The sequence below is a fragment of the Stegodyphus dumicola genome, chromosome 7 (assembly GCF_044657685.1).
Source record: "Stegodyphus dumicola isolate Sdum_Otavi_A_Nest chromosome 7, ASM4465768v1".
In the NCBI taxonomy this organism is placed as follows: domain Eukaryota; kingdom Metazoa; phylum Arthropoda; class Arachnida; order Araneae; family Eresidae; genus Stegodyphus; species Stegodyphus dumicola.
In genome coordinates this window covers 13,109,213-13,121,505 of record NC_140774.1, presented here as the reverse complement: position 1 = coordinate 13,121,505, position 12,293 = coordinate 13,109,213, and the positions used below count along the sequence as shown (strand labels likewise).

The 12,293-nt window shown below is 30.7% G+C and overlaps 1 protein-coding gene across 1 annotated transcript in view; it reads left to right on the top strand.

Moving 5' to 3' along the window:
* Positions 1–12,293, top strand: part of Ogdh (oxoglutarate dehydrogenase Nc73EF) — an 84,476-nt gene that overhangs the window by 31,005 nt on the left and 41,178 nt on the right. The window contains exons 7-11 of the mRNA XM_085819888.1: positions 1,285–1,372; positions 4,417–4,525; positions 4,732–4,802; positions 7,017–7,145; positions 11,422–11,601. Of these exons, the coding sequence (XP_085676014.1) occupies positions 1,285–1,372; positions 4,417–4,525; positions 4,732–4,802; positions 7,017–7,145; positions 11,422–11,601 (577 nt within the window). The remainder of the gene's footprint in view (positions 1–1,284; positions 1,373–4,416; positions 4,526–4,731; positions 4,803–7,016; positions 7,146–11,421; positions 11,602–12,293) is intronic.

The window sequence follows — 12,293 nt, the reverse complement described above, 5'->3', positions numbered from 1 at the left end:
TCTATTTCAGTTAATGTTGATAATTGCGTTGTTCCTTAATCTTCGAATTGGATCCGGCTTGTTATTTTTTGCAGACTGTAAGAGCAATTTTATAAAAGTAAGCTTGAACTTTCGATTATGTCAAATAGAATTTCCGATGCTGGAGATCCCAAAGGATCTACAAAACGAAAGTATGTTTCGATGTCCATCAAACAAAAAGGGGAATTGCTACAAAAAATGGATAAAGGCATATCCTTTGTTTATCTAACCGTTCCGAAATCTGTTTATCAATTTCACGCTGCTTTGCGCGGGGGATGGGGAACGTCGTGGCGCGCAATGAACTGGAAGTTGATCTGTCAACACTATCGTTATCTTCAGGGCAGATGTTTTTATTTTATTCGGCTTATAATTCCTTACTAAATATAGTATTTTATCTTGATGTACTCCGTCTTTGATATGATTTAAATCAAATTCCTCGTCATTATAAATATCACGAATACAAATCAAATAGTTTTCTGGTTGCAATTTTCTAATTTCGGCTATGCGTAATGTATGCTTTACGCATGCGCACGTTGAAAAGAAATGTTTAATAAAGTAAACAAATAAATATTAATCTTCTTTTTTTGTAAATTTTGATACCCTTTAGATCATAACTGCTCATTATTTTATAAATTACGGTTTCATATTTTTAATTTTATAATTTCTGCATGCCATCTTACCAGATTTAAACTGATGATCAATAATAATCCGGAAAAATCGATAATCCGGAATCGCCGAAGTCCCGACGAGTCCGGATTAAAGACTTTTGACTGTAGCACCTTTTTTAATGTGTATCTTAAAGGGGTTAAATTGTTCTTTTGTCAAAACAACCAAGTTTATATTTAATTTAAAAAAACCATAATATAATTTAATCTTTTTCAAGCACTGTGATTCTCATAGTCGCTATCACTTTAACCTTTGGTAATCCTTGAACCTTAACTCAAAGAGAAACAGTTTTATTTAAAATAGAGAGACTATATAATAAAAATGTTTAGATACCAAGATAAGCTTTAAAACTGGTGTCAAACAGCTAATTAAGTTGTGAATGCAGAGAGAAAATTCCTAAAGAATATTTAGAGTGCTACTCCAGTAAATACAAATAATAAGAAAGCAAAACAACCTTATTGCTTTGTAGACAACTGTGTAATATAAGGCTGTGTGCACTAGGTAACCAGAAATGGCATGTAACTTGATTTATTGATGTGTTCAGTTTATAGTTTTTGTGTGGTAATCTTATTATAAATACTATGTTTCATGATTTTTTAGAGGAAGACTTAATGTTCTGGCAAATGTTTGTCGAAAACCTTTGGAGCAGATATTTGCACAATTCAGTGGCCTGGAGCCAGCTGATGAGGTAAGAATGTAATGTATTTAATCACTTATAATGTAAAATTTTTTTTATTGGTAGTTTTTTTCTCTGCATATCTAATGTAGAGAATTATTTTAAGTACTAAAAGAAGAAAATCAGCTTGCAGTTTTTTTCCAATTTAATATTTATCCATTTACCAGAAAATATAGCCAAACTTGCCAGTCATTTAACCACATCATCGATAAGAATGTTGCCCTGGACTATGAATGTGGTTCCTGAGCTAGAAGGTATCTAACCCTTTGCAACATCTAAAAATTTTCTTCTGTACGCACAGAAAAATTGAATAAAAAAGGACTTATAGGTTACTCTGAACCTTCTTTATTTATAGTTGGCAGCTCAACACAAACCAATCCATATATTTTAACCATGTTTAGATTTTTAATATCCTTATTTTTCAAAGAAATCTTCTAGATTGTTTTAGGGTATAAAAGGAATTGTTTGAAAAGAAATTTCTCTGTGTTTTTTTTTCCCTCCCTGTATGCTAATCTCCTTATTCTATATTAGTTTAAAATTTTTACCTTAAAATCTTGCCTAAAATGAAATGGCAAACATCAGGTGTTCCCAGAGTGGACTCACTGAGAAACTAGAACAACTGAGAGGCTGTATTTTATGTTTCTCCGCATCTCATCAGTCAGTTCATTGACAACAGAAAAGTGGGTCCACATCTGTGTTTCATTTCCTGTTTTGCTCTTTCTTCTTTTCTCTCTTTTTTTTGGGGGGGGAGGGGATGTTTGGTTATCAACTAACAAATTGTTGGGGTGATTGTCTGAAAGTTGGGTAATTTCACCAATTAGCTGTTTGGTTTTTCATTACAGCAGTTCTCTTTTTCGCTTTCGTTCAAAACCAAAGTTTTGCTAGCGCTATGTTTGTTAGTTTTGATGTTTAATTTATTTTATAGTTTATAATTTCCTAATTGTAGATATAATATTAGTTTATTTTGTCGGATTTTTAATTATTTTCCAAATGTATCAGAGAGGGCTGACCATTTTTGAAGCACTCAAAGTGCTACACGAATTGCATTCAGATAGTGAATCTGATACGCATCTGGTACATGAGCAAAACGTGCAATATTGGGTTGTGCTTTATCAAAGATGGTGTCACTTTCTTTGAAAAGTACCACCATGGAAAAAATAGACGAAAGTGTAAATATGAAATTTAAATAATGTAAATATTATATATCCAAGTTACTTTTTTTCCATTCAGACGCTTGTAATCATTGTAACCAAAAAGAGCTTTTTAGGGGGTGTAGAGTAGCAGGTTTCCCCGTGGCACCCCTGGGTAATGCTAAATCTGCTAGGGTATTCAGAATCTAGTGTTTTTTAATCGTAGGCAAAATCTCTTACTCTTTTACGTGCTTCGAAGCAATGCTCGTTTCAGCACTCTTTTCGAAGCTCTATTCAATAATCGGTGTTCCTGCTTCAGGCATACCCACAGAATTAAAATGATAAGTGCTATCTTCACAAAATTTTACCTGTGTACTCCTCTAGGCCTAATTAGACTGCCTACCTTTTTTTTTAAATCGAAATTCTAACTTTAAAAGGTAGTGTGCTGGAAAGTGTTAAACGTAATATGCAGGAATCTCGGTTGTTTGGGGAAAAAATCACATATACAGCACTCCTGCTTCTTTTTGTAAAGAATTACATTCTCCATTCATAGATTTTGTAAGGGAGGATTTTTTAAAAATTATTTCATTTTATTTAGTAGCCGAAAAGGGCTGTTAGTCTCAAAACACGATTTAGCATTGATCATTTTTCATTCAAGTCTATTGCCACTCAATAAAATGTGAGATATTTATCTTCAAATTTAATTTGTCTGTCATTAGTAATAAAATCAGGTCTTAGAACATTATTTTTAATTTTTCTACTTTTTAATCTGATTCAATGAAAGAAAAATGCTTTTAATGCATTATACATCTAATTAAAAAACTTTAAATACCTCTATAGAATTACATTATCTTTTTTTAACTTTTCAAAGATATTAAAATGTTCCTTGTTAGTCTTAATGTCTATTCATCTAGTATCAAATGAAATATTTCACAGTTCCACATGAACAACCATCGCTATTATTGATAATCTCTACTGAAACTTTAAAAGAGCCCTTTTGGGCGACCATTAAAACCTGAAACTTTTTTGTTTGTTTATTAGTTGTTTGGCTCGTCATCTGGATTTTGGACTTTGTGTTGTATTATTAGAGGTAATCAATAGCTGTTAAGAGATGTTTAAAATAAAATGAGCTGTTAAATTACATGTGATTGCATCTTTACTAGCAATGAGTATTTTAACAGAATACATTTCGCCTACATTTAATCAAAAAATGCTGATTTTTTACAGTAAATGTATCTATTTTCCATATTGCATTTATCAATACTATTAATCCTTTCAGAATTAATATTGTCATTAAGTTCACAATTTATTTTATTCAGCTTTGATGATTATAATGTGTGAAATAAAGTTTATCGTCTTTGTACTGGATATGTTGTCAGAGTTTTTCATTTGAATTTTTCTTTTTTGAGAAAACTGGCAAGAGAATGAAGCCAAATGACTTATTGACTTCTTTATTGACTCCCAGGCTGCTGTTAGAGCACTTTCTGCTGCACCCCTTAGATGTAAAAATTCCATTTATGACTGCTAGATTGTTTTTGACTCTGTTTTGGAAAATAGATGACACTTCAATCTAAAGTGGATCATCAATCCTAAGCCACTATGGCATAATTGAAAATGATCTGGTGAGCTAATCAGAGTTGGTTTTGACTTGTTTGCTGCTGAAGATAATCATCCACAATGCAAGCCCTGTGCGATCTAGCATTGTCATCCTGTAACAAAAAATCATCATCTATTGCCCCAGCATTTGGGTTCACATAAGTGTCAAGGGTGTCATTTCTGTAGGCCTGAGCATTCACAATTCCATGTAGAAAGATATGGAGATCTGGGCTTCCATCCAAAGAGATACCACCCCAAACACAGACAGGCATCTATAATAATTTTAGCTATTGTTTAAAGTTTTGCTCATTTTATCTTTCTTTTATTTAGGGTTCTGGTGACGTAAAATATCATTTGGGCATGTGTCATGAACGATTAAATAGAGTAACAAACAAAAATATTAAACTTGCAGTAGTTGCTAACCCATCTCATCTGGAAGGTAGGTACATCTGCTATCCAAATTTAGATATGCAGTTTTTAAGTTAAGTTGAAAGATTTTTTTTTTTATTGTGTTTGAAATAATTCATTTAATATAATATTTTTCTATTTGAATGAAGTTTGTTGATCCGGATTGTTGCCTAAATATAAAACATGATATGTAAGAAGTAAAATGCAAAATTAATGTTACGTGTATTCATTTTACAGCTGTTGATCCTGTGGTGCAAGGAAAGACTCGCGCTGAACAATTTTACCGTGGTGATACTCAAGGGAAAAAGGTATGTTTAGCCTTTTTGAGGTGACTTTTCCATTCTTTCTTTAATTATGAACAGAAATTTTGTGCCTGATAAATTTGGAATTAAAAAAATAACATGTTGAAATATTAAAATATATAAGAATGATTACTCTTTTTATTTCAATTAATTAAATCAAAACTAGTAGTATGTTAGTAGTATCTTTTACATAAATTGATAATAGTAGTTTTTATAGGGATTGATATAAAAACACTTTCTGGAAAAAGTAGCAAATTAGAAAAAAACTAAGATTATATTACTGATTTCTAGTATTCTTTGAGGTTATCCAAACTTAATTTATAGTTCTCGTGTTGGCTGTAAAAGATTATATTAATGAACTTTTACGCTGTCTGGGGTCGCTAGAATTATAGAAAAATTTATATTAATACTCTGTGTAAATTATAATATTTGAGCTAGTATTGGGTCATCTGGAAAATTCTGTTTTCTAAATCAAAGCACATTTTTTTTCCCCTAATTATTTTGTTTCTGCTGAAAAGGAGTGACTTTTGTTTGAAGTATATGTGTAAATGCAGTCTTAACTGTTCACATTCTGTAATTCTATCATATGCTATGGCATATTTTTTTTTTTTTTTTTTTCCCTCTCAGTGCAGAGCCGGATTCAGATATCATCAAAAGCTGATGATTTCGGCGAAAAATTCGAAGCATAAAAATAATTGGCAAAATATTTATGATACTGTTCCGTTGAAGAAAAATCCAAGGGGGGGACTAACATAACAGATATTCATACAATTAGAAATTTTTAATATAAATAAAGCAACTTACCAAAGAAACAAAACCTTGCCAAATAAATTAGAAAAAAAAAAAAAAAAAATTGGTTAGAGAATTTAGTGAATTAAGATTAATGCAGAGGCATGAAACTGCAGATATCATTTAAAATGTCTGAAAAGATTTACATTTTAGGATGCTGCTGTCATTACATTAACTCAAATAAGAATCTAATTGGTTATGTTCCGTGCCACATTAAAGTCTATTTCACACTGCCCCATAACTTTTCAAAAGTTTGAGTTTGTTAACTAGTATCAGAATTGATAAATTTATGGTTAACGCAGAAATGTTCAAATCCACATCTTCATTTCTCCATTCTGATATTTCTTTCGAATTGAAGTAGAACTTAATTTTATGGTTTTCCGTGCACTTTCTTCCAGAGTGAACGATTCTTCGTTCTTGAAGAAATTGTATGGAAGATGTTTCATCATTAGGTAAGTTCCAAATTTTCAACTCTGTGGTAAATACAAGAATAATAAAAACAAAAGTGTCCGAGTATTAATGAGTATACTTTGTAAACAAGGACATATTAAAAGATGCTGTTTCTGAAACTCTGTGTTATATAATGCAAAAACTACCAAATAGACTAAATGTTCCAAAAAGTATAGTATGCTGTCATGTCATCAGGTATGTAAGTTACTTCAGTGTATGTCTACCCCGTGATTTAACAAAGCTGAATATGCTTGTACAAATTTTGGCCTGTGGTTCTTTGCTGAAATACAAGTAAAATGAAGGAGCCTTAAAAAAGGGGGCTCATTGCTGAAGATGAGAAATGGATATTCTGCAGTAATGCCAAACAATCCTTCTTTGGTTACAAGGAGATGGGGGCGCATCCGCAAAAAGTAATGCTTTATGTATGTGAACTAAAAAGAACTTGTGTGTTATGAATTGTTGTCACCAAATCAAAGTATAAATTGGGAAAAACACTTCCCAAATGCCAATTTTGATAGGAGAAACCTAAGCGAAGCACCTAGAACTGATCAGTCATCTAGGTGTTATCTTCTACCATGACAATACCTGGCCCCTTGTTTCAATGAGTGTGAGATAAAATATGTCTGAGATGTTTTGCTTCATTTCCCATTTTCAGCAGATCTTTTCTCCACAGATTTTCATCTCTTTAGACTGCTTCAAAATTCTCTGAACATACTGGCATTCACATTTTTGGAGACTGTCAAACATCACCTCATTAACTTCTTTACGAATAAATGTAATTTTTTTTTAAAAGATTTTTCCAGTTGCAAATATCACAAAACATGTGGTTATGTGGTTTACATTGCTGCTTCATATATATTTATGATTGGAGGGGGGAACAGAATTTTCAGGATGACCCAATGTATTTGCAATTTTTAATTATATATCAAGTGAAATAATTTCAAATCTTATGAATCATTTGAATTTTTCTTTGTCATTTAGGTGATGAGTATCTTGCTTCATGGTGATGCTGCTTTCTCAGGTCAAGGTGTTGTGTATGAAACTTTCCATTTAAGTGATTTGCCAGATTATTCTACTCATGGTACTATTCATATTGTTGTGAATAATCAGGTAAGTGGCCGAATTAAGAAGGAGAGTAGGAGAATTCATAAGTGTAGGAAAAAAAAAAACTGTCATAAAATAATTTGCTGTAAATGTTTGGTTGTATTCATTTATTTAATTCCCATATTAGTAATAAAATAAAATTCCCATATTATCACCTACATGGTTTTCTTTAAATGATTATCTCTTAGTTCTTTAATCTCAGGTTCTGGATTTCAGGCAAATTTGAACAAAAGGGATTTCTAACCCAATTTTCTTTTTCGTAATCCTCAGGAAAATGCATGTTGAAATTCATCAATTGAAAACAATGATTTTTAATGTTGAATGCACATTCTTCTTTTATTTTGAAATTATTTTCAAGCAGAAAACTTTCTAAAATTGGTAAAAAGTTTAAAATATTATTATCAATTTCTTTAATTGTTAGCTCGAGTTTTTTTTTTTTTAATCATTGAACTTATTTTATCTCTAATGATAAACAAATTAATACTTTGTCCTTGTAATCCTAAATTTAAGTCATTTAACTTTTCAAAAATATCAGCTAAATATGTTAAGCACACCAACCATAATTTGCTAAATAAACATTTCTGCAATTCAGATTTTTAATCACAGAGGAAAATTTGAATTTCTGATCGAAGCTCAGAAAGACAAATTAAAACTTTGCCTCTGGATAACCACCATACTTCGGAATGTAACAAAAGTGTTTCATGTTTACTGCTGATTTCTTGGCATAAAATCGTAAATATTCTTGAATTTAAACCTTGGCTTTTAATAAAATTAACAATTTTCACAGCTTGATTTGTAACGATTTTCAGGTTTCCAGGGTGTGTTTTGGCCTTAGTTTCAGGTGTGACTTTCTTTATTTGAGAAATAACACTGTAATATTTTCCTGTTAAGCCTGAACTTCGCTTATTCCAAGGAATGCATTTATTCCAAGGAATGTCATTCTCGGACATAAAATTGTCAATTACTTTGAAAATTTCATTTGCAATTGCTCTATCATGAAGAGATTCAAAAAATAAATACTGTACGGCAATCCGTTTATCTTCTTTGAAACATATGTAAACTAGTAATTGAAAAGTTCATTATATTAGTACTTTCATCCAATTGCAATACGTAACACTTACTGTATTTTATTTGAGTAAGTGTCTCTTTTATAGAATTTGACATTTCATGAATTCGTTGACTTACTGTATCATTTAATAATATAATATTATTAAGTTCATTAACCGCTTTTTCATTTATATAAAAGCGATATCTTATCTTTAGCTGCTGGCAATATAACGTTTTCTCCAATAGTATGAGCCTGCCCAATCTTAGCAATTTTTAGGTTTATGAGGTAACTAGCTTCCAAAGCTTTTTCACTTGAAGCAGCAAAAATTTTCATTACCTGTTTACTATTTTTGAACTACGATAATTTCCTCTTAAAATGTTCTTCGGATTTATCCTTTAAATTGGCATGCTTAGATTCTTAATACCTTTTGAGAAAAGATGGTTATCATACTTTGATAGGATAATAGTTCACCGTCAACAACACATTGAGATTGAGGGTCCATTTCATCTTCATTCCAAGTAAACCCAAATGATACTTTCATTATATTTTCTGTAAACAATATTTCTTTTCAGTATTCTTAGTGTTAGTAGATTGTCCTGGATCCATTATCTGCGAATCGTCAATTTTCCTAGCCATTTTTCTATTTTGAAAATCTAGATTTGTTTTATTATTTTTTCACAAAGGAGTAGAAAACAACAAGAAAAAAAAAAAAATACCTGCTGTTAGAGAAAGCTGATTAATATTTAAAAAAAAAAAAAAAAAACATTAAATTGAAAATAGAGCAATATGAACTGACATAAAGTGTAGACATGCTAATAAATCTATCAACTCTAGAAGAATTAATGAGATACTATTATCTTTTCAATAGAAACTTATTTTTATTTCCTATTAAATGCAATGTCCATTTCTGTTATGGCTTTAATAACATCATTTGTGAGTAATTTTGTTATATGTATGGCTAAAAGAATAGTTGCGAGAATAAAAACGGTTTATTTTTCTAGAGTCTATAAGCAGCTATTGATCTTGAATGCAGATTGCATAAATTTGGAAGTGTTAGAGAAACAAAATGTAAGGAGGGTGTTGGGGTATTTAATTTTTGAATTCAATACTTAAAAATACTTTGATTTTTTTGCATACTACATATTTTTCTCTTGCGTACCACTGATTGAGAACCGCTGCTATAGGTAATAAGTCTGGCTCTTGCATTTTTGGTACTCTAGTAGAATTAATGTAATAACATGTAAATTAACTGTATTTATAATTTCAGGTAAAATATACTCTAATTTACTTACTACTTGTGAGAATAACATAACTGGCATCCTCCAGTTTTTGGTGCCCTAGGCAGCTACCTGCATCACTTAAGTTTAAAATGAGGTCTAATACAGTTGATATAAGTTGAGTATTTATTAGCTTTCAGCATCTGTGGATACACTCCAAAAATCTGTTTACACTTTCTGGTGATAAATTATACATTTAACATCAGCAGATCTATCAAGTAGACTATTTTATTATTATTATTTCTAGTCACATAAAGCAGTTACTATTATATGCTGTTTGTCTCTGTTTTCATACAAACTCTTAAGTAAGAAAGTAAGTGACTTCCCTCAAACCAGTTTTCAGTTCTTATTCTTAATATTTGGAAAACAGTTTTTAGCATTGCACCCTTATCTTAATCTTTCTTTATATGCAGTTTTGCTGGAAACACTTGATTTTTCAATAAAATACCACTTGTCTGGTACCAGCCTGGTGTCTGGCACTACCAATTGCGTATGCTTTGTTTTTCGGCAAGTCTTGCAAACATGCATGATGCAAAATGCAGTAAAATTGAACCTGAGAGAATTAATCCTCTGACCAGCATGAAATTTTGCTATATATATATATATATAACCAAATTTCCTAGAACTGCCCTGAAAAAAGTTTTTTTTTTTTTATTTTTTTTATTTTTTTTTTTTTTATTTTTTATTATTTTAGTGTCAAAATGCCTCTAGTACTTAATATTGAGATTTATGCACTTTTAATATATTGCCTTACTTTCTTGGACATATTTCAAGATTCACATGTCGTAAATCTCAAAGATGTTGCAAAAAATAGTCTAGGCTGTATATATGTGGCCTTGCCAGCCAGAGGGTTAAATGTTGTCCTATGGAATTTCCATGGCGAAAGGCTGCCTCCGTCTCCATAAAAAATATGCGATGCTGATGTGTGCTGGTCTAAAGTTGATGTTGAAAGAAAAAAGGAGACTACTCTTCCTTAACCCTTCCCCCAAAAGAGCAAAGCAAAGCAAAGAAAATGCATCAGTCTAAAAAACTTTGGAAGAACTTTTAAAGCTGCCACAATACTTGTTGGAAAGGAAAACCATGGGCTATGTGTTGGCAGTATATCAATGAAATGTCCAAGTACCAAAAATAAATAAATCTTATCATAAAATATACATTGTGATAGTGACAATGTTTGTAATTCCTATTATAATTTTTTACATTTAAGTATGCCGCTTCACATGTATGCAGATCAGTTGTTTTACAATAAATATATTGGAGATTGCTTAATTAAAGTAAGTTCATTCAACTTGTGCTGATGCACAATTTATATATCAAAAAGAGAGTTTTTCTTTGAACTATGTTATGAAAGCTCCATTTGCATTATGAAGGGGGGATGACTGTTTCTGATACTTTCTCCCTTAAGCACAGAAACTAGTGCAATTTGATAGAAATTGGAAATTTTTTCTCAAAACAGATGAACTATTTTTGCTCATGTATAAGTTCGTCATGATGTTTGCTTACATATAAGTTCTTCATGGTGTATTTACTTGCTCATTGAAATTGTGTCTAAGATTTTTCTGTTTATAGTGTCATAAATTAAGTTAAGTGCAGTTTAAGAAGTATTTAATGTTTGGAATATCAAATTGTTACAGTTGATGTTTGGTATTAAAAGGATCTTCCAGTATTTATAAATATCTGTGCACATAGTAAAAAACATGTTCATATATTTTCATTATTATATCTTCTTGCCCCAAAAAGAATTGCTTGACATAAAGTTGTTTTCTTTATTTGTTGTCCATATATATCTGTACATGTATGTGCTTTTAGTAAAAAACATGTTAATATATTTTCATTATTATATCTTCTTGCCCCCAAAAATATTGCTTGACATAATGTTGTTTTCTTTATTTGTTGTCCATAGTTGTATTTTCTATAGTTGTATGTTGTCTACAGTTGTATGTTTGTATTTTTTTAGATCGGATTTACTACAGATCCTCGAAGATCAAGATCTTCACCATATTGTACTGATGTAGCAAGAGTTGTAAATGCTCCAATTTTCCACGTTAATGCTGATGATCCTGAAGCAGTAGTTCATGTCTCAAATGTGGCTGCTGAATATCGTGCAAAATTTGGAAAGGATGTTGTAGTTGATTTGGTATGTTTTGTTGTAATGAATTTGAATAAAACCATTTCTTTTTGTAATGGGTAATCCTTCCTTCTTGTAGTTTAAAATACTAAAAGTATTGTTTAATAGCTATAAAAGCTTTCAAAATTTAAATTTATTGAAAAGCTGTAAATGATATGAAATAAATAAGGCTAAAAATTAGCACTTGGCTTCTTAAAGGGGGGAAGGTAGATTGTATTTTAGAACTATAAATATGTGTATTTATGTTGAACTTTTTATATATTTAGTATGTATTTTCTTATTGAATGATATTTGCTATGTTTCTTGTTTCTGAGATGAAAGACTAGCATGCCAACTATTAAGCTTTTAACAGTCTTTTCTTGTGTAATTATGCAATGTTGCAAGGTAATAAAATTGTAAATTAATGCATGCATTTCATTTTCATTATTTTATTATTATTTCATTCATATTATTTTCATTGTAAAAGGAATATTACCAATAAAAATTTATTTATTGATAAATCAGCACATTGTTTCTTATGCGTAGAAATTTTTTTTTTTTTTTGTGCGTGCGTGCATGAGTGAGTGAGTGAGTGAGTACGTGCGTGCGTGAGTGAGTGAGTGAGTGAAGTGAGTAAGTGAAGTGAAGTGATTTGAAAATTGTGCAAATCTGTGTTTACCAAAGTATTTAAAGTTGGTTAATTTCAACTTTTTTTTATTTCA